This window comes from Panthera onca, chromosome B3 (genome assembly GCF_046562875.1).
Source record: "Panthera onca isolate mPanOnc1 chromosome B3, mPanOnc1 haplotype 2, whole genome shotgun sequence".
In the NCBI taxonomy this organism is placed as follows: domain Eukaryota; kingdom Metazoa; phylum Chordata; class Mammalia; order Carnivora; family Felidae; genus Panthera; species Panthera onca.
The window spans coordinates 38,787,720-38,809,707 of record NC_138344.1 but is presented as its reverse complement, the minus strand read 5'-3'; the positions used below and the strand labels follow the sequence as shown (position 1 = coordinate 38,809,707).

Sequence of the window (21,988 nt, the reverse complement as noted above, 5' to 3'; positions counted from 1 at the left end):
CCACTTTGACTAATCCTGATCTCATTTCGTTTGCTGCTGAGTCATACTATCAAAATGAGAAAGGGATTTTCCAAGCTGGATATGCTGTTACTATCCAATGTGAGCTCCTTGAAAGAGAGAATTTGCCACAAGCTAAATCCATCCAGCAGGGCTCCAGGCCCTTACCGGAGCAAGCCAGTTATCAAAAGGACGAATTGTTAACATTTATACTGATAGCCGGTATGCCTTTGGGGGTCATCCATGACTTGGAGATGTTATGGAAACAAAGGGGTTTTCCTACATCTTCCGGGGGCCCCAGTCAAAAATGTACAAGAAGGAGGGGTGCCTGGGTGGCTCAGTAGGTTAAGTGTCTGACTCTTGGTTTCGGCTCAGGTCATGATCTCACAGTTCACGGGATCAAGTCTCAGGTCAGGTTCTGCACTGACAGCGCACAGCCTGCTTGGGATTCTCTCTCTCCCTTTCTCTTCTCCTCCCCCCGCACACGCTTCCTCCCAAAATAAATAAATATTGTTTTTTAAAAAGTGTACAACAAGTAAATGACTTCTGACTGCTATTCTCTTATCCTCCGAAATCGCTGCCATCAAAACTGAGGCATGAAAAGACGGAACCTGGGCATCTGGAAATGCCCTGGCTGATTTCCATGCGAGGGCAGTAGCAACAGACTCCATAGAGGTTGTGGCATGTGTGTGTAAAATCCATTCTGCTCCCGACCCCTCATTGCCAGACTTCTGCCATCTTGATTTCTTAAGTACAACGTGGCTACCGTCTGCCTCCTGAATCAGAGACCAGAATGGGTAAACAATGGTTGTAGATTAAATGCACCGTTGGGGCTACGGGGCACCCCAAGACAGCCACTTCGTTCTTCCTTGCTCCCTGGCAAATCCCGTTTTTCTGATTTTGCACTCCTTCACCCACCAAGGAGCAACTAAAGGGATTTATATTACAAATTACAAGTAAACATGTGTGGCGAGACTTCTACAAAATTGCAAAAATGGTTCACCACCAATGCCTGATCCTGGAAAAACTATTTTCATTCCCAGAGGCCTCAAAACTCCTTTGTTGAGACCCTTTAAGCATCCACAGCTGGACTTCATTCAACTGCCACCTAGTATAGGTTATCAATGCGTCATTGTTATTGTCTGTGCGTTTTCTGGATGGGTTGAAGCCTTACCCTGCCGCAAGGCAGATCCCCTCACAGTGGCAAAGAAATTAGAAAACATGTTTCCCACTTGGGGTATAACTTCCACAATCTCCAGTGATCAAGGCACCCATTTCGGTGGGCAACACTACAAGCTTTAACAAAAACCTTAGCAACCTCTTGGAATTATCACGGTTCCTATCACGCTCAATCATCAGGCAAGGTCGAGAGAATGAATGGGATCTTCAAACTTAAAAATCTCTAAACTTGCTGAAACTCCTGGATTCTGTTGGCCTCAGTATTGCCTCTGGTCTTGCTGAGTACTTGCAGACCGCCTTTGGGAAACATAAACTCACCGCACATAAGACAGTCACCGGTCAACCAACGTTTATTGGTATACAACCTTCTGCTGATCCCTTACCTCATGCTAGTATGACCAGTTACTGTAAATCTTTCAAGCCTTAGGCTAAAGCCTGTCATCAACAGGTTAAAGAAGCTTTCCAAGATCCCAGTTCAAAGGGTCCTGCTCGTCACAGTCTGGAGCTTGCTGTCTAGGTATTCTGGAAATGTCATTAGAAGACAGTTCTTGAATTCTGAGAAGGGACCTTACCGGGGTGCCTGGGTGGCTCAGTCAGTCAAGCATCCAACACTTGGTTTCGGCTCAGGTCATGATCTCACGGGTGGTGAGTTCAAGCCCATTGAACCCCACATCGAGCCCCACATCAAGCCCTGCATCAGGTTCCACACTGACAGTGCAGAAACTGCTTGGGATTCTCTCTCCCCCTCTCTGCCCTGTGTGCACTCTCTCTCTCAAAAATAAATAAACTTAAAATAAAAAAGAAGGGACCTTACCAAGTGCTCTTGACACTGATGTGAAACCAGAAGGCATTGAGGGTTGGGTGTACATCTCACAGGTAAAGAAGGCTCCATGTGACATCTGATCCTAGGCAGATACTGGAAACTTCCAAATCAAACTGGTGAGAAAGACAAGTAGCTTCCATTGAGTAGACTGCTTTCACCCAAGATGCCAGATAAAGACTTTATTTTATTTTATTTTATTTTTAACGTTTATTTATTTTTGAGACAGAGAGAGACAGAGCATGAACGGGGGAGGGGCAGAGAGAGAGGCAGACACAGAATCTGAAACAGGCTCCAGGCTCTGAGCAGTCAGCACAGAGCCCGACGCGGGGCTCGAACTCACATACCGCGAGATCGTGACCTGAGCCGAAGTTGGACGCTTAACCGACTGAGCCACCCAGGCACCCCAAAGACTTCATATTTTAAATAAACATGAAATCCTTTCTTTTTATTTCCATTACTCTGGCATTGCCTGTGCCATCATCTGTATCTCCCAGACCATTCCTAAGGAGGGTAACCTTTCAAATTGTTGAACTTCTCATCAAAAACTCCAATCTGTCCATGATGCTAGAAACCCCCATGGTCGTTCCTATGACCAATTTCTCTTCTATTCCCAATGTCACTACAACGATAGACGCCACCCCCCACTCCCTGCCTTAGAAGTCTCTTATCAAGTTCCACTCAAATGGCCAGAAATCTAGTGCCTTGTTTTTACTTTTCACCAATGATAACTGTTTTACCCAAGTAGACACAAGTACCTATGTAAATCTCAATACATTTGCACACCCACAGTCCCATGATTACCTAACTCAGATCTGTCCCCAATCACAAAAAGACCTCACCGGCAGCACCCATCTTTGCGAGGTATTTAGAACAACTGCTTTGTGCTAGGAGATTTACTTCCTAAATACACTGAAAACCCAACCGAGTCCTGGCTTGAACAGGCAAATGCAACAATCCCTGTGGGTGAATCCATTGATGGTATCACCTTAACAAGAATGCTTTGTGCCCCAACATGGTTTATCTTTGTCTGTGGTGGTTCTTATCCTCCTTGGGGCTCTGAATTCCTAGATGGCTGACACAGAGTTGGGTAATAGCTCTTAGGGTACCTAACTGTGCCTCTAACCATTTACATTCAAACTAAGTCACCCCACTCCCCTGAATTTACATTGTCAACTTAGAAAGGACCTTTTTTTTTTTTTTTTTTAACGTTTATTTATTTTTGAGACAGAGAGAGACAGAGCATGAACGGGGGAGGGTCTGAGAGAGGGAGACACAGAATCTGAAACAGGCTCCAGGCTCTGAGCTGTCAGCACAGAGCCCGACGTGGGGCTCGAACACACGGACCGTGAAATCATGACCTGAGCCGAAGTTGGCCGCTTAACCGACTGAGCCACCTAGGCGCCCCTAGAAAGGACCTTCTAAGAAACTTTCAAGATTCAGGATTTGCTTCCTTTCACAGGGCCCTACTTCCTTGACTAGGAATAAATGGGAATAAGTATGATCAGGGACCTCTCCTTAACTCTTGAAAATATTGCAGCATGTGCTAAGACAAAAGCTGCCCAACAAAAATCCCTAGACTCTGTGGGCAAGGTTATTTTTGATAATAAGATAGACCTCAGTACTCTTTCAGCTGAGCAAGAAGTCATCTGTGCTGTGGCCACCAGGACCACCTGCTGTACTGGATTAAGGCTTGAGGAGAAGTTGAAACAGTTACATAAGTAACAGTTACATAAATTGGGGCACCTGGGAGGCTCAGTTAAGCCTCTGACTTGCAGCTCAGGTCATGATCTCAGGGTTCCTGAGTTCAAGCCCCACATTGGGCTCTGTGTTGACAGCTCAGAGCCTGGAGCCTGCTTCGAATTCTGTGTCTCCCTCTCTGTCTGCCCACCCCCCACCCCTGCTCATACTCTGTCTCTCTCTCTCTCTCTCTTTCAAAAATAAATAAAACATTAATTTTTTTTTTTTTAAAGATCACTATACATGCCATTTGGCTTTAAAAGGTGCCTGCTTCAATGCGATCGGTTTTTCTTTGACTTACTTGATTTTGACCGGGTTGGGTCTTGGGGACCATGGCTCCAAAGTGCACTCCAAACACTGGGAATTATTCTGCTCATAATAATCACAGTGGTCTCCCTAGTACACTATGTTCCCTCCAAAGCTTTAAACGCAGGTGTAACAGCGACTAACCACCAAGCAAATGATCTCCCTAAGACCAGAACGCCAGAAAAGGAGTGAAGGAAACGACCATCTAGAAAACTGTGAACCTGGAGTCATGACCTGTGACTACCACGGAGATCCAGCAAAAAAAACCATCCCAACCTGTGAAAATCACACAGAGGATCAGCAAAAGCTGTGAGAAGCACAGAGCATGCGCTAATGGCTTCAATTTTGATCACATGTTTCACTTGAGAGGGAAGAGGGGGGGAAAAAAAAGAAAGGAACAATAGGCCCCAAACTGCCCCCAGGACAACAAACCAAGACTTAATTGGTCTCTGCCTCTCCCAGGAATGTGCCCTTAGCCAGTCTTTCTGGAATTATTTGATCCACTCTAGTGAGGTGTTCCGCATGATTGATCCCCCAACTCTTCCTCCAAGGGAAGGTAACCTTGCCGGAGACAATCCACTCTTTGTTCAGAACTTCCTTTTCCACTTCCCTTTGTCCTAAAAACCCTTCCATTTTGTACAGCTCCTCAGAGCTCCTTTTCTGTTTGCTAGATGGGATGCTGTGTGATTCATAAATCCTTAAATACAGCCAATTTGATCTTTACATTTACTTGAATTTTTTTTTAACAATAGGAAGCGCTAATGTTCCCAGCCGGCTGGTTAAACCGCCTTAACTAGAGCTCAAGAAGGAGACTGTAAAGTCCTTAGATACAAGAGCTATATTTTATTCATCTGTGAATAACACAGTAATGAGTTAAGAGCCTGCTTTGGATTCAGCCAGTTCTTGGCTTGAGTATTGATTCTACCACTTAATAACTGGGTAAACTTGGCCACTTAACCTTCCTACTCCTGTCTCATCATCTGTAAAATGGGAGTAATAATGCCTGACTCCGTTGACTTGTGGAAATTACATGGGACGCTTGTATGTCATGCTTTTGGTACAGTTCATAAGTCTTCGCTGAGTGCGTGGAAGAACAGTGGCTTCTACCCAACGAAGAGTGTGCGATCCCAGAACAAACTGTGCATCTCCAAGTTTAAAGGAGAATTCCTTTGCCAGAGGCTGCAAATGCCCTAAAGCTGGGATTGAATAGATAAGTGTTTACCTCAAGGAAATGGATTGGTTTTCATTTTATCTGCATTATTTGAATTTTTATAGGGATTAAAAATACATGAAATTAAAAATACTTTTTAAGGGGGGAAAAATGCTGGGCTGGCAGGGTTGCTGGCTTATTCGCTCAATCTTTTAGCTCTTTTTGGAAAGCAAGACCAACCAAGAGAAAACACTAATAATTACCCCCTCCGCAGCTCCCATTCCTGTATGGCCCCGGGGGTCTGATAACCCTTCAGAGTTGCACCAAATCTTTCTTCACCAGGCTTTAAACTAGCTTCCAGATATTCCACAGATCTTATATCTAAGTGTTTTGGGCGGTTTCCACCTTTCCCAGCCCCCAGGCAACGGTAGGCAGGGGAGAAACTGAGGCGGGGCTGCTGTAGCCTGCCGGGGCTGGAGCACGCCTGCCGCGGGGCTCCTCCAGCTCTCAGCCCCGGACGTGGCCGTTAGGGCGGTTCCTGCGCCCCTCGGGGCGCTCCGGCGGCTACCAAGGGGTGCCCGGGAGCCCGCGTAGACCAGGCCGCCCGGCCGAGGGGGCGGGCCCCGAGCCGCGGCCTCGCTTCCGCCCGCGCCGCGCCTCGCCCGCCGCCTCCCGGCCGCTCGCTCGGGGCGGCCTCGCAGGGCCCGGAGCCGTGCCCCCGCCGAGCACCGCCGGCATGCTGCAGAAGCGGGAGAAGGTGCTGCTCCTGAGGACCTTCCAGGGCCGGACGCTGCGGATCGTGAGAGAGCACTACCTGCGGCCCAGCGTGCCCTGCAACAGCCCGCTCTGCCCGCAGCCCGCCACCTGCCGCAACGGTCAGAGTCCCGGCCGGGCCGCAGCGCGGAGAGCCCCGGGCGGCGGGAGCGAGGGTGGCGGGGCCGTCCGTCCGCCGGGAGGCGCCGGGCCGCGGCAGGAGGCGGAGCGCGAGGCCGCCGGGTCTCCGCCCGCCCAGGCAGCAGCACTCGGGCCCGGCGGGCGGCGGGGCTGCGGGTGCGGAGCGAGAGGCCCGGCGGCCCCGGAGCCGCCCCGACGGCCGCGGCGCGCTGCTTCTGGGGCTCTCCACTTCCGGGCCCAGAGCCCGGCGGCCCGGCGATCGGCGCTTTCCGAGGGGCCCGTGGGCGCCGGAACCGGCCTCTTGTGCGCCCCCAGGATCGCGAGATCGTGAAATGGGGCGAGGGTGCTGAGCTGCGGGGCCCACGGCGCGAGGTGGGGCGCCATCCCGCGGCGCGGGCGCCCAGAGCTCCTGCTGCCGCTCATTTGACACTTTTTACTCCCCACAAATTTTCTGACCTGCCAGCCCAGATGCCTCAGACTTTCGGCCAGTGGAGAGTCCTCTGCACTAGGGTTTGCGAATTGTCTGGGCCCTCGTTGTACAGGAAGGTCACGGGAAAGCTGGATTTGGAGCTGCCGTGCGCTACACCTTCCCCCACTTGTTTTCTCAGCTGCAAGGGTGGCCGATTTAACGAGGGAGATTACTGGTTCTCTTCCCTCTGGTGGGAGGGGGGCGTGAGGGTCCTTCCCAGCGAGTATTTGGAATCCTCAGTTTATGGTTAAGGTGAACATTTCGTTTACACCTTGGCGAACCAGGTCCCTGAGATGCGGGCCGGGTGGAGAGCCTAACCACTGCCCTTGCTGGCACTGAGCATCTTTTCCAGTCGATTCCGGCTTTGTGGCCCCTGGAGGCTTCCGAGCATGTTCACAAGCTTGATTCAGAACCCGCTTGAAATTGCCAGGCATAAACAAGTGGTTTACTTGTATATTTGGAAGGACCCCACTTGAATGCCATTCGAGTATGTCCGTGAGTTAACATAAATAAATATTTAGGTTGTGCTGAGGATTTGCTGGTTTTTAAAAAATTAGTCATCTTCTGCACCCCTGGCAACGCCACACAGCACGCTGAGTCTCATCGCAGCTTCAGAAAAATGAAGATGCTGAATTTACCTGAACTTGGGGCCTCTACCAAAGTAGATTTGTCATATCCTTCAAAAACTTTAGGGTGTAGTTAAGACTGGAAGTTATCTTGCAAACTGGAGCACCGTGACCTTGAAATAGTAATAAGCCAGGCTTGCAAACGTCTAATCGCTTACGTTTTGAATTATGTTTTCAGATGGGAAACTCTTGTCTAGTGATGTGACTCATTACATGATCCCAGATTGGAAAGTTGTTCAAGATTACCTCGAGATCCTTGAGTTTCCGGAGTTGAAGGGAATTATTTTCATGCAAACGGCTTGTCAAACTGTGCAGCATCAAAGGGGCCGGAGGTATCTATGTCACATTATTTATTTATTTATTTATTTTTATATGGCGTATTTTTCTTTTCCCCTTTAGAAAAGGTCCCTTTGTTGGAGGAATTCATTATTTTGTCTGAAGGGACTTTTTGAACTAATTTGGTATTCTCTTTGCTGGTGAGGAAGGCAGTAACGTTATTTTATATTTCGGCTTCAACACCTGGCCAGGAGCTCTGACTGTAGATCAATAAACTGCAGTGTCCCCAGCATATGGGTATTTAAGATTCTTGGCTTTTGGTTTACATTTAATTGCTCAATACAGTGTTTTTCAGAAGCCTACACTTTGGGGGGAAGGGGAAAGAGTACTGCTGTATTTTTAAATTTTAAACTGTTTGTGATACAAATTGCACTTAATGAAACCAGAAGTAACTTGGTTTATATTTACATTACTAGTAAAACTACCAACCATACTAATTGTATTTGCTAAACAAAGGATCTCTGATTGAAATCCGTCCACAAGGCTTGCCTTGTACCTAAATGAAGAAGAATTGTTTGTTCACCTTTTAAACAATTATCTGAAAAATGGTTTTGCTTCGTTTAACATTGGGAAAGGATTTATGATTTCCACGTGAAGACTGGTTAGAACCACCATATTAGAATTATGCATCCAACCTCTTAACACCCCTCGTTATTTAGAAAGCAGACACTGTGTGTTTATCCTTTTTTAAGTGTTGTGGCTTCTTCAGACGTTGATGGTAAAAGATAAAGTGTGTTTATTTGTATATGAAAATGATAGGTTGTCATTATATGCTCTGTTCAAAAAAAAGCGCATTGACTGGATTGCAGATTTTTCAGGTTGAATATTTTTAAATGAGCCTGAACTTGATTTTGTTCAGACACACAGATAGAGACGTTTATACACATCCAGGTTTGAACGCTGCTCCAGGTGTCGTATTTCAATTTCTGCTACTAAAATCAATTTGTGGCTATCATTCAGATTGCGCGCACTCTGCTGAGGCTTTTCAGCTTCTGTTTTCAAAAATATTTTTAATGTTAAGTGTTGTTTTAAAAACCAATTCCTGGGACACGCAAAAGCAAAGCATTGGAATTTAAATGTCTTTTCTCCTGGACATTTCAAAAGTCGTTAAATTGATGAAAAACTATTGTTTTTCCACCATGTCTCTAAATATACTAAATGTGAAAACAAAGGATGAGGAGTTGTGAAATAGGCCCATACGACAACATCTTGGTTTTCCCATTTGGTAAGCACATTTTGAGCTCATAGTTCCAGGCCTTATAGAGTACAAAAAGAAGTACGGTTGACTCTTGAACAACATGGGGATTAGAGGCATGGACCCCTACACAGGCAAAAATCCATATATATATATGTATGTATATATATATATATATATATATATATATATATATATATATATATATATATAATTTCTGATTCCCTCAAAACTTAATAGCCTACTGTGGACCAGAATCCTTACTGGTAACATAAATAGCCGATTAACGTATGTTTGGTATGTTATATTCTATATCGTATACGGTATTCTTTTTCTTTTTTTTTTTTAATTTTTTTTAACGTTTATTTTTGAGACAGAGACAGAGCATGAACAGGGGAGGGGCAGAGAGAGAGGGAGACACAGAATCTGAAACGGGCTCCAGGCTCTGAGCTGTCAGCACAGAGCCCAACGCGGGGCTCGAACCCACAGACCGTGAGATCGTGACCTGAGCCGAAGTCGGACGCTTAACCGACTGAGCCACCCAGGCGCCCCTGTATACGGTATTCTTGCAAATGAAGTAAGCTAGAGAAAAGAAAACATTAAGAAAACTGTAAGGACGGGGTGCCTGGGTGGCTCAGGCAGTTAAGCCTCCAACTCTTGATATCGGCTCAGGTCATGATCTCATGGTTCGTGAGTTCAAGCCCTGCATTGGGCTCTGCACTGACAGCATGGAGCCTGCTTGGGATTCTCTCTCTCCCCCCCACCCCGCCCCTGCCCCTCCCCTGCTCCTGCTTGCTCTCTTTCTCAAAATAAATACCTTTACAGTGCTGTATCATATTTACTGAAAAAATAAAACCTCACATAGAAGTGGACCCCCACAATTCAAACCCAGGTTGTTCAAAGGTCAACTGTATTAGTCCCTCTCTCAACAGACCTGTTGTCTTGTTGGGTTAGATGCAAGAAGGTAATGGTGGCACACCTGAGACCCAGGCAGTATTATTTAATGTAGACTGTACAAAGTGCAGAGGTAAATACAGGGTGTGAGGGTTCAGCCCGAAAGCTCTCCGAAGGAAATAGGTTTGAGCTTGGTCCTAAAGCAAGAGTGCTGGACGTAACTGATGAAGAGAAAGAGGAGGCAGGACAAGGAATCAGCAGGTTTGGGTCTTGGTGCTTTGTGTCCCTGGTAAGCAACCAGCAGGTTGAAACCTCTAAAGGACCAAAATTACCTGAGCCCTAGAGAGTGTCATATATTGAAAGCTAACTTTATAATTGATCCCAACCGTTGACTATGGAAGAGCCAGGGAATTTGCTTTATTAATTTAGACTTCAAAAGCGTTAGGTAGAAGTAATTGGACTTTTTATTTTTTATATTAAAAAAAAGTTTTTTTTAACGTTTATTCATTTTTGAGACAGAGATAGAGCTTGAGTGGGGGAGGAGGAGCAGAGAGAGAGGGAGACACGGAATCCAAAGCAGGGTCCAGGCTTCGAGCTGTCAGCACAGAGCCCGACGTGGGGCTTGAACTCACAGACCACGATTTCATGACCTGAGCCGAAGTCGGACACTTAAACGACTGAGCTACCCAGGTGCCCTGTCCTTGGACTTTTTATATTTAATCGCAAGTGGCCTAGCAGAGGCTCTCTGGTGTTTTGCTTCATTTAATGTTGGAAAATGTTTTGTTCTGTTTTTCAGTTCTTCCTTGGAGATTTTTGAGATGCTAGTAAATAATTCATTCTATTTGATACACTTTTAGGAACATTATTGCTTAGAAAAGCTTTGTCAATTAAAAATACCTGGTTGGTCTAGTGTCTGGTGTAAGGATGCCTTGCTTTCTCTCCTTTGGGCCCCTTCCTGAATTCCTTCATTATAGCTTCAGAGTCTCAACAGTTTCTCAGTATATGACATAAGACTGGAATTACAGGGGTGCCTGGGTGGCTCAGTTGGTTTCAGCTCAGCTGGTGATCTCACAGTTCTGTGAGTTCAAGCCCCACGTCGGGCTCTGTGCTGTCAGCCCTGAACCTGCTTGGGATTCTCTCTCTCTCCTTCTCTCTCTGCCCCTACCTCCTGTGTACCCTCATGCATTCTCTCCCTGCCTCTCTCTTTCTCTCTCTCTCTCTCTCAAAAAATAAACTTAGGGGCGCCTGGGTGGTTCAGTCAGTTAAACGTTCAACTCTTGATTTCAGCTCAGGTCATGATCTCACAGTTTGTGAAATCAAGCCTCACATCGGGCTCTGTGCTTACAGAGTGGAACCTGCTTGTAATTCTCTCTCTCTCTCGACTCCTCCCCTGCTCACACACTCTCAACATAAATAAGTAATTAAACATTAAAAAAAATAAACTTAAAAAATTTTTAAATACTGAAATTATAGAATATTATAATTGGAAAAGATCTAAGAGGTCAAATGATCTAATTCACCATTCAATATAAGTATTACTCAACATGAGTAATGTTACTGAGTTTGTTTCTAAAAGGCTTTTTATAGGCTTTTTTCTCATGGACACCCAGTGTTAATTTATTCGATTGCATTATTACTTAAACGTGTTTAAACATAAATCTAGATGTAAAGTCCTCACGCTTAAGTACTTGCTACAGCCCTAAACCCAAACCAGACCTTCATATTAAATAAACAAATTTACAAAATAAAAAGATTGCAAATGAACTTTAATTTAATGCAACAGATGACATTGTTTTACTGAGATGAAATCACCAGAGTTGAGTGTAACCATAAAAAGACATAGCGTCTTACCTGGTTCTTTAATGTGATCTTGTATTTTGATTTCAGTAATATCAATGCAGAAAATGGCCATTCTCAGAAGCATAATACATAAAGCATTATCAAAAAGTGTTGAGTTTTTGATTGTTGAGGATAATCACATGTTCTACCATCCAGCAATCCTCAAATGCTTATTCAGTGATGGATTTCTCTTTTTTTTTTTAAGCTTATTTATTTATTTTGAGAGAGAGAGAGAGGGAGTGTGTGTGTGTGTGTGTGTGTGTGTGCACACGCGCGTGCATGCGTGCACGCAGGAGGGGCAGAGAGAGAGGGAGGGGGAGAGAGAATCCCAACCTGGCTAGGCACCATGAGCCCGGAGCCTGCCGTGGGGCTCGAACCCACGAACCATGAGATCATGACCCGAGCCAAAATCAAGAGTTGGTTGTTCAATGGACTGAACCACCCAGGCGTCCCAGTGAGGGATCATTTGATGACTCTGTGAGGCTGTCTTGTCCACAGCATTCATCCATCCGTTTATTCAACAAATACTGAGAGACCGTGTGTGCCAGAAACTTGTGCTAGCGCTGAGGATGCAGTGATGAACAAAAGCAGACACAGCCTTGAGGGGGAGACAGGTGCTACTCAGATAATCATGCAGATGGGGGACTACAGCTGTGACAGATGCCCTGAGAGACAGGTGCGTGGTTCCAGGAGAGCCTAAGTTAGGGAGGAGAGGAAAGGCTCCTGAGGGAGATGCCTACCCTGGGCTCTAGGGGATGGGTAGGAGTAAACCAGAGAGAGAAAGGAGAAAAGCTTTCCAGGTGAGGGGGCTGCTGTGCAGGGTGTGGGGAGGGGGGGTTTGGCCCACTCAAGGAACAGAAAAAGGCCCCGGCTTGGATGAGTCTCCGGATGTTGGTGAAGGGTTGTAAGCAGGGTGGGACGATATATATGATCAGATTCCTACTTTGAAAAAGTGACTGGGGGCGCCTGGGTGTCTCAGCATCCGACTCTTGATTTTGGCTCAGGTCACTAGCTTCATGGGTTTGGGCCCCACTTGGGGGGCCTGCTCTGACAGCAGGGATTCCCTCCCTCTCACCCTCTGTCTCTGCCCCCGACCTGCTCATGGGCACGCTCTCTCTCTCTCTCTCTCTCTCTCTCTCTCTCTCTCTGTGTGTGTCTCTCTCTCAAAGATAATTTTTTTTTAAACTTAAAAAAAGGGAAAGAGGGACGCCTGGGTAGCTCAGTCGGTTAAGCAGCCGACTTCGGCTCAGGTCATGATCTCACAGTCCGTGGGTTCGAGCCCCGCGTCGGCTCTGTGCTGACAGCTCAGAGCCTGGAGCTTGTTTCAGATTCTGTGTCTCCCTCTCTCTGACCCTCCCCCGTTCATGCTCTGTCTCTCTCTGTCTCAAAAATAAATAAACGTTAAAAAAAAAAAAGGGAAAGAAACGATGACTGGGCCAGTGGAGAAGCTATTACTTTAGTTCACATGAGAGGTGTTGGTAGCTTAGAGATGGACAGAAATAGAAATATCCAACAGCATCTTAGTAGGTAAAAGTCTGTAGAAGTCTCTAAGTATGTAACCAAGAGAACCGAAACTCTATCCACACAAAATTTGTGCACAAATGTTCATAGCAACTGTGTTCATAACAGCCCCCAAAGTGGAAACAGCTCAAATGTCCATCAACTGATAATGGTTACACAAAGCATGGTTTATCCATATGAGGGCATACTGTTCAGCCATAAAAGGAATGAAGAACCAACACAGGCTACAAGCATCGATGAACCTTGAAAATATTGTACTAAGTAAAAGAAGCCAGCCACATGAAAGGTCATTTTTCTATGATTCCATTTATGTGAAATGCCTGGAATCGGTAAATCCAAGAGACAGAAAATAGACTAGTCGTTGCCAGGGGCAGGGGGATGGGGAATGATTGCTTAATGGCTCTCAGTTTCTTTTTGGGGCGATAAAATGTCTGGACCTCGTGGTGATGGTTGCCTAACTCTGTGACTGTACTAAATTGAATTGTATGTTTTAAAAGGGTTAATTTTAGGGGTGCCTGGGTGGCTCTGTCGGTTGAGCGTCTGACGTCGGCTCAGGTCGTGATCTCACAGCTCGTGGGTTCGAGCCCCGCATCGGGCTCTGTGCTGGCAGCTCGGAGCCTGGAGCCTGCTTCGGATTCTGTGTCTCCCTCTCTCTCTGCCCCTAACCCACTTGCATTCTGTCTCTGTCTCTCTCAAAAATAAATAAACATTAAAAAAAAAAAAAAAGAAAAGGGTTAATTTTATGGTATATGAATTGTATCTCAGGAAAGCTGAAGAAAACCTACAAAACTTAGTGGAGTTGGATATGTGAGGTCAGAGAGAAGATGGTGTTAAGGCCGACACCGAATTTCTGGTTTACATAACTAGATAGAAAGAGGGAGTGCTGGGGGAGGTCCAAAGGGGTGTGACTGGGGCTCATTCCTTTGAGGTTGTCTTTGAGGCTTCCAAATGGCAGTGCGGTTTAGAGGACATCAGATGGTCCAAAATATACTCCGTTGAAAATGTTTTAATACTACCACCTAGGGGCATCTGACTGGCTCAGTCCGTGGAACATGTGACTCTTGATCTCGGGGTTGTGAGTTCAAGCCCCACACTGGGCATAGAGCTTACTTGTAAAAACTCTGGGGCGCCTGGCTGACTCAATCAGAAGAGCATTGATCTCTCTCTCTCTCTCTCTCTCTCTCTCTCTCGATCTTGGGGTTGTGAGTTTGAGCCCCACGTTGGGTATAGAGTTTACTTAAATAAATAAAACTTAAAAAACTCAAGGACCTCTGAAAGTAAGCCTCTGAGACCCTAGCAGGATTCTGCAAAAACTGCTTGAAGAAACACAACATTGTACATCCCTGGACTGGTTGTGGGACGCCCACTCCTAACCCCCAGAGAATATAGTCTGGGGGAGGGGATGTTGCATCTGTACAAAAATCCATCTTAAGAAGGCAAGTGTAGCCATATCCCTAAGAAATTGTTTGAGATGTTTAAATAATAGAGATTTGGGGGAATGTTTAAGCCAGTCTAGGGAAACTAGGGTTCTTCTGTGAGACTGGAATTTTTGAAACTTCAGATCATTTTACTGTACGTGACTCTCTGAAACTGCTGTTCTCCTGTCATTCAGGCTAAACTTGTTCAAGGCGCTGTGATCTGCTGGCTCCGTGCAGGGTCCTCATATATCTAATCCCATCGTATGCACCACCAGCCCTGACTAGCAAAAAAATATGACTATATTGTGTGTATGCACTATTAAATTACAACCATAAGCCCACATGCCTATAAGAAAACTTGACTGTCACACTCAGAGTGATTCACTATTTCCTGCTTTCCCCATTAATATTCTTGGGCCATTTGTTCATTTGTCTTACCCTGCTGATAGGTAGCTGACAAATGGAAGCATGCCCTACAAGTCTAAGGAAAATATATGGGAGTGAAACTTTACATTGAGAAAATTCTTTTTTGCGAAGTTACATATTCTGCTAAACATGGGGAAGGATTGTCATTCCTCTAATTTGTTGGTAAACGACCTGGATCTGGCTTGTGGGACACCAGTTTTTGAGGAGGACAGGGTTGTAGAATCCCCGGGCCTAAGTGCACGTGTCAGGGGCGCCTGGGTGGCTCAGTCAGTTAAGCGTCCAACTCTTGATCTCCGCCCGGGTGACGATCTCACGGTTCGTGAGTTCAAGACCCAAGACCCATGTCGGGGGTGCTGTCAGCACAGAGTCTGCTTGGGATTCTCTCTCTCTCTCTCTCTCTCTCTCTCTCTCTATCCCCCCTCCCTCTTTCCCTCTCTCCGTCTCCCTGCCCCTCCCCTGCACATGTACTCTCTTTCTCAAAATAAATAAACATTTAAAAAATATATATATATACGTATAAAGTGTGATAGCAAATCAGGGGATGTGTGCAGAGCCTAGCAAAACTGTAACTGAGTTCTGAAAATGTCAGGGTTTGTTCTGACACACTGTTGTTTTGTATTTGGACCACTGTTGTCACAAAGAGATGTGAGTTCATTTATGCATTTGGAAAACATTTCTTGGGCATGTGAACCACTGTCTGCTATCCTGAACTTTCTGTCTCCTCTCTCCTCCCTTGGCCCTTTGTCTGGCTAACTCTCACTCACCTTTCTCATCTCAGATGTCATCTCCCCCGTCCCTCCCATGTTCTTGTCACACTCTGCACCTCTCCCCGTCATGGCACTTCTCCCACTGAAATGGGTGGTTCCGATTTTTGTTTTTATTTTGTTTTTCCAGTTAGCCTAGCTGTTTTTTTAAAATTGTGGTAGATGTATTTGGCATAAGATTTACCATTTTAAACACTTTTTTAAAGTTTATTTATTTTGAGAGAGAGAAAATTCCAAGCATCTCCGCATTGTCAGTGTGCAGCCCAATGTGGGACTTGAACCCACAAACTTTGAGATCATGACCTGAGCCACAGTCAGGAGTCAGATGTTTAGCCAACTGAGCCATCCAGTCTCCCACCGCTTTTCAGTGTATAGGTCAGTGGCCTTGAATACATTCACATTTCGTGCAGCTATCACCACCGTCCTCTCCAGAACTTTTTTCCATCTCCCTAAACTGAAACTCTGCACCCATTAAATACTAACTCCCTACCTCCCTCTCCCGCTAGCCCCCTGGCAACAACCATTCTACGTCCTGCATCTATAAACGAGACTAAGTACCTTACCTCATATAAGTGGAATCTTACAGTGTCCGTCCTTTTGCGACCGGCTTATTTCGCTTAGCATCACGTCTTCACGGTTCATCCATGTTGTAGCCTGCGTCAGAACTTCCTTTCTTAAGACTGAAAAATATTCCCGTGCGTGTAACATGCCGCATTTTGTTTACGCATCCATCTGTCGTTGGACCCTTGGGTTGCTTCCTTGGTTCCTTTTGGCTATCGTGAATGATACTGCCACGAACATTGATACAGGAATGTGTCCTTGACACCCTGTCTTCAGTCCTTTGGGGCATACACCCAGCAGTGCAGTTGCTGGGTCATAGGGTAGTTCTTGGTTTAATTTTCTCGAGGAATGGTAATTTTGCCATGGCCACCGCAGGCAAAGGACAGAAAGGAGATGCTTAGATGGTGTCCCCTGAGGGCGCTCAGTGGCACAAAAGGGAAGGAATGCAGCCAATATTTGCTAAATGAAGGACCTTCAATATAGAAGGTAATTGGTAAACGAAAAAGTGCACTAAGTCCAGGTGCTTTATTAGGGGTAGATAAAGGGCGCCAATACTGTGGACGATAAGATCAGGAAAAATAGGCAGTATTTTTTCAGTGTCGTCTCTGAAATAATAAATTACAGTTGTTTATGAAGTCTCCTCTAAAATCCTTAATTGCGTAAGAAATAAGCGCTCCTTTAGAAGAATTCGTGCATTACAGAAAAGGGTCCAGCAGAAAGTAAAAAGTTTTCACCTTCCTACTGTGCAGGGACGGGCACTGGGAACAGGGTGGTGTAGACTCCTCTGTGCATATCCTAAGAGGTTTTAAAAATGACTTCAAATATATCTTTGTGAAGGTGGGAAGACTACCAGGTAGTGACGTTCCAGGCATTTCTGAGATGGGGTGGGGGGCAGCTTTTCTTTGCACAAGTGGGATCCTGTCAAGGACAGCTGCCATTCACAGCGACGACACCGAATCCTTTTGTTGATTATGAAATTGTGTAAGTGCTATTACTTGATGATTCTTTTTAAAATAGCTCAAAATTAGAATTACTAAGAAAATAAAATCACTGTGTCTTGTTTTCTAATTAAGTGTTAAGACGATACAGATATTGGTGATTAGCATTTACTTAAAGAAGAGAAGTTGGAGAGTTTTGCCTTTGCTTAAATATAAAGACTCATTTAAAAAAAATTTTAATGTTCATTATTTATTTTTGAGAGAAGGAGAGAGACAGAGTGTGAGTGGGGGGGAGGGGCAGAGAGAGAGGGAGACACAGAATCCGAAGCAGGCTCCAGGCTCTGAGCTGTCAGCACAGAGCCTGACATCGGGCCCGAACCCACGAACCACGAAATCATGACCTGAGCCGAAGTCGGATGCTTAACCGACTGAGCCACCCAGGCGCCCAAAGACTCATTTTTTTAAAAAAACATGGCAGCGGGCTGTGGGTAGGAATGGGAAAGCATAAATTTTATTATGTTAAAACACATCTTGGGGTGCCTGGGTGGCTCAGTCGGTTAAGCGTCCGACTTCGTCTTCAGGTTATGATCTCGTACCTCGTGAATATGAGCCCCATGTTGGGCCCCATGCTGACAGCTCAGAACCTGGAGCCTGCTATGGATTCTGTGTCTCCCTCTCTGTCTGCACCTCCCCCACTTGCACTCTGTCCCTCCCGAAAATAAACAAACATTTAACATAGAACACATGTTAAATGCCAATCATCTCCCTTGGGTGATTTATATGTTAATTTAACATCTAGTTTAATATCAGTCCATTTTTTTTTTTAAATTTTTTTTTTCAACGTTTTTTTTATTTATTTTTGGGACAGAGAGTGACAGAGCATGAATGGGGGAGGGGCAGAGAGAGAGGGAGACACAGAATCGGAAACAGGCTCCAGGCTCCGAGCCATCAGCCCAGAGCCTGACGCGGGGCTCGAACTCACGGACCGCGAGATCGTGACCTGGCTGAAGTCGGACGCTTAACCGACTGCGCCACCCAGGTGCCCCAGTATCAGTCCATTTTTAAGTAAACAATTGGCTTCCTTTAAGATAACTGTGAACATTTTCTGTATTTCATATCACCTCGACTATTGAAAAGCACCTTCTGAAAAAGAAGAGAAAAACATCATCTTAGATCCTGACCCATATGAGGTGCAGATTTGACGAGAGACTTTGGCTAGCACTATCGGAAGGATCTCCGTTTGGAAGAAACCTGAAAACTTTGTTAGTTGTCTGACAGATGGCAGCTAGCCATCATTCGTGTAAATGAGGTGGCTGCGTAAATAAAATTCACAGATAAATCCCCAGACTTCTTCCCGTTACCTGAACTTTTCTGGGGCTGCCAGCACAAAGTAAAATGTACCAGTGCCTACTGCCGTTTCTAGAACAAAGCGAGGTACCAGAGTAAAGTGACAAACTCTGCTTTGCCTGCTCTCCTCCGCGAGCCTCTGAAGAGGGGGCCGTGCGGGGCAGGGTCTTGTAATCACTGAATAAATGGCCACACGTCTAGAAGGGGAAAGGGCAGAGTGATTGATCCACAGGCTAATTAATGTGATCGAGCACATTCCGGCAGGCAAAATTGAGAAACAACAGCCCCATAGTACTACCCACGCTGAGGCCAATAGAAATAAACGTCTCTTGGGTTTGAAATAATCAATCTTTTGTCCTGAAATGCCTCATCTTCTTTGATCCTTAGCAAGAGCTGGCAGTCGATGAGTACCTGCTGTGTCAGATTTCTCTTTCTCTTCTGTGTCCCAGACAGTATAACAAATTGCGAAACCTCCTGAGGGATGCCCGTCATGATTGCATTCTCTTTGCTAACGAATTCCAACAGTTCTGCTACCTCCCTCGGGAGAGAGGAGAATCCATGGAAAAGTGGCAGACCAGGTATGGCACCCCCCAATGGCTGTGAATGGTCAGGACTGTCTTTAATTTCTTTATCTGGGAGTTGACCTAAATAGCGTGCTAGAATAAACCAGTAGTTATTCTGGAACTGTGATTAATACTGAAATGCTTAACTTGCCACTGTTGTAGATATGTCGTTCGAATACATACATATTTTAGAAATTGTCATTAGGGAGCTGTAGATACTCAGAGTGTGTTTGCCCCAGATCTCAGCAGCTGGTAGGAACCTTCCAGGGATCCAGAAGTCATAACTTGAATGTGGGGGTGTGGAGGGGGGAGGGATCTACTTTTAAGCTAAGATTATCCAATTTTCCCGGTAGAAGTTGCTCTCCTATCCCAACCGGTCTTATTAAACTGGAACTGGTAGGTTAACTCTGGTCAGGCTGTTTTAGCCGTTTAGATCCACCTAAAAGCAGAGCCTAAAGCAAGGGGTTGGGTGTGGGTGGTTGATGCGGGAGGCAGTTCCCTGAAACAGCAGTGAGGAAGTGCGGGGAGTGAGACAGAAGGGAAGGAGGGAGAGCAGTTAAGGATGCGTTACTGCTGTGGGAAACTGAGGCTCAGTCCTACTGGGAGCCTCTGAGAAGCCGCATAGTATTTGCCTCAGAAGTCATCTAGAAGAGCGGAGGCCAGGGTGTCAGGGTGTCGTGTAAAGGAGACTTCCGCCTTTAGCTGAGGGTCATTCTGCAGGGGTGTTAACTCCGCCCAGTGGGTCTGGGGGGGGGGGGGCGGCGGAACTGCCGCCCACCTGCAGCTGAGTCAGAGGTGGGCCTTTTGCACAGGCGCTGGGCACCCACAGCCCCTGCTCTGCTCTTCTGCAGAGGGCCGAGGACCTTATTTGTCTTATCCATACAAAACATTTCAATCGTCTTTTTCCTTGTAATTCTTTATCTGTGTAGCCACTAAATATTTAAATTCTCTAAAGTAAAATAAACACTGATACATACTGAGTCCTTAATTATAGTCCTAAGTTCCCACAGGGCTCAGTACCAGAAAGGAAAGCCAGTCTTTCTCTAGAGCAGGTCACATGTGAGCAGTTAGAAGGATCTTACTTACTAACCACACAGGCTTGCACATAGGAGAGACTCAGTATATGTCCGCTGAATTTTTTTTTTTTTTTTTAATCTAAAACTAAAGGAACCTTAGGTAGCATTGTGATTTCCAGAAAGGGAAACAGATGCCTACGAAACCAACTGTCCCAAGTTTACACACTTCATTGGAAACAAGGTCCAGCCCTGAACACACGTCTCCAGCCCCAGGCTGTGTTTTCCAATTCCGATTCTTTTCAGGAAGATTTCCAGACATTTTGTGTTGACTCCATCGCAGACCTTATTGGATTGTGACCTTGAGCTGGACGCAGCCTAGTTTTTCTCTTAGCCAGACTTGTCTCTCCAGCTTTGAAACCTCACGTAGCCTCGCTTGTCATCCGTGTGGTGCTATGGTAATGGCTTTCCAGCCAAAAGGTGTTAAAAGACGGCAGAGCCTTGTGGTTTCTAGGCCATATCAAGAAATGAAAGAGGTTGCCGTGCTGGTTGGATGTCTTAGGGAAGAAGAGGCTTGTCGGGTGCTCTCTGATTCGTGTTTTATCCCCCAGACTGCCCAACCCAGGGCATATTTATGACCAGTGTTTGGGAAATAACTTGTTGAATGAGTGGGTGGTCGTCCTCATAAACCGAAGGATAGCAGATCAAAAGGCCGGTGTGAAGCTTTGGACCGTAGCTTGTGTTTGTCTGCCTTGGGAGGGCTCATGTGCCCTTGCTTTTCTAGGAGCATATACAATGCAGCCGTTTGGTATTATCACCACTGCCAGGATAGGATGCCAATCGTTATGGTGACAGAAGACGAAGAGGCTATTCAGCAGTATGGAAGCGAAACCGAAGGAGTGTTTGTGATTTCTTTCAAGGTACCTGCATCTGGTGTGTCCGTAAGTGTGTCTGTGTGTGTTCATTTCTTCAGTGGCGCCCACAATGCTCTCGATCCAGAAGAGGGATGCTCCAGCTCCAGCTCTCCAGAAGAGAGAGCCTCCAATGCTCTCGAGGCAGAAGAGGGAAAACAAAGAGTGAAGGAAGACTCCAGCCAACGAGTTCCATGTCTGTGTCTCTCCCCAACCATGGAATCTTGGCTTTAGCAAATTTGGGCAACCCCCCTGTGACTGTAAGACCCGTAGCATCTGAGAGTTCAGCCCAGGAAGCCCCTGTTGACAGTAAACCCATTGCACAGTTACAGCAATAACAATAGTGGTGTTGATGATGGCAAGAATAGGTTGGATGTTATAAAATTGCCAATACTATTATTTTTTTTTTAAATGTTTATTTATTTCTGAGAGAGAGAGTGAGACAAAGCGTGAGTGGGGGAGGGCCAGAGAGAGGGAGACACAGAATTGGAAGCAGGCTCCAGGCTTCGAGCTGTCAGCACAGAGCCTGACGCGGGGCTCGAACTCACGGACCGCGAGATCGTGACCTGAGCCGAAGTCGGACGCCCAACCGACTGAGCCACCCAGGCGCCCCATATTATTTTTGACCTCCAAAATGGCACTTTTATATGGTCCCACCTAATAGTAATAGCCATCATTTATCTATGTCAGGCAGTATTCTAAGTGGATTGTTTCATTGAATTCTTACCCCATGAGGTAGGTGCCATTGTCCATGTTTTGCGGGTGAGGAAACTAAAGCCCAGAGAGACTAAGTAACTCAGCCAAGGTCACACAGGTAGAAAGTGGAGGAACCCTCGGCACTCTGACTCCAAAGCTCTTAACCACCGTGCTCGGCTGCCCCCCACATTGTTTTTCTGCGTGCACACACGACACGGTTTTAATCTTTTTTCGTTTTTAAGTTTACTTCTTTATTTTGAGAGAGAGAGAGTACAAGTCGGGGAGGGCCAGAGAGAGACAGCAAGAGAGAGAATCCCGAGCAGGCTCCATGCTGTCAACACAGAGCCCGTTACAGGGCTCGAACCCACGAACCGCGAGATCGTGA

The 21,988-nt window shown here is 46.0% G+C and overlaps 1 protein-coding gene across 2 annotated transcripts in view; it reads left to right on the top strand.

Annotated features, from left to right (window-relative positions):
* Window positions 1–5,740: 5,740 nt before the first annotated feature.
* The window catches only part of DIS3L (DIS3 like exosome 3'-5' exoribonuclease), a 34,231-nt gene continuing 17,983 nt past the window's right edge, over window positions 5,741–21,988 (top strand). Inside the window, exons 1-4 of one of the 2 annotated variants that reach the window (XM_078448750.2) lie at window positions 5,741–6,067; window positions 7,360–7,513; window positions 18,870–18,998; window positions 20,781–20,916. In XM_078448750.2, the coding sequence (XP_078304876.1) occupies window positions 5,929–6,067; window positions 7,360–7,513; window positions 18,870–18,998; window positions 20,781–20,916 (558 nt within the window). In that variant the 5' untranslated portion in view covers window positions 5,741–5,928. Of the gene's footprint in view, window positions 6,068–6,227; window positions 6,459–7,359; window positions 7,514–18,869; window positions 18,999–20,780; window positions 20,917–21,988 lie in introns of those variants that run through there. The other variant, XM_078448751.2, reaches the window with a different exon arrangement.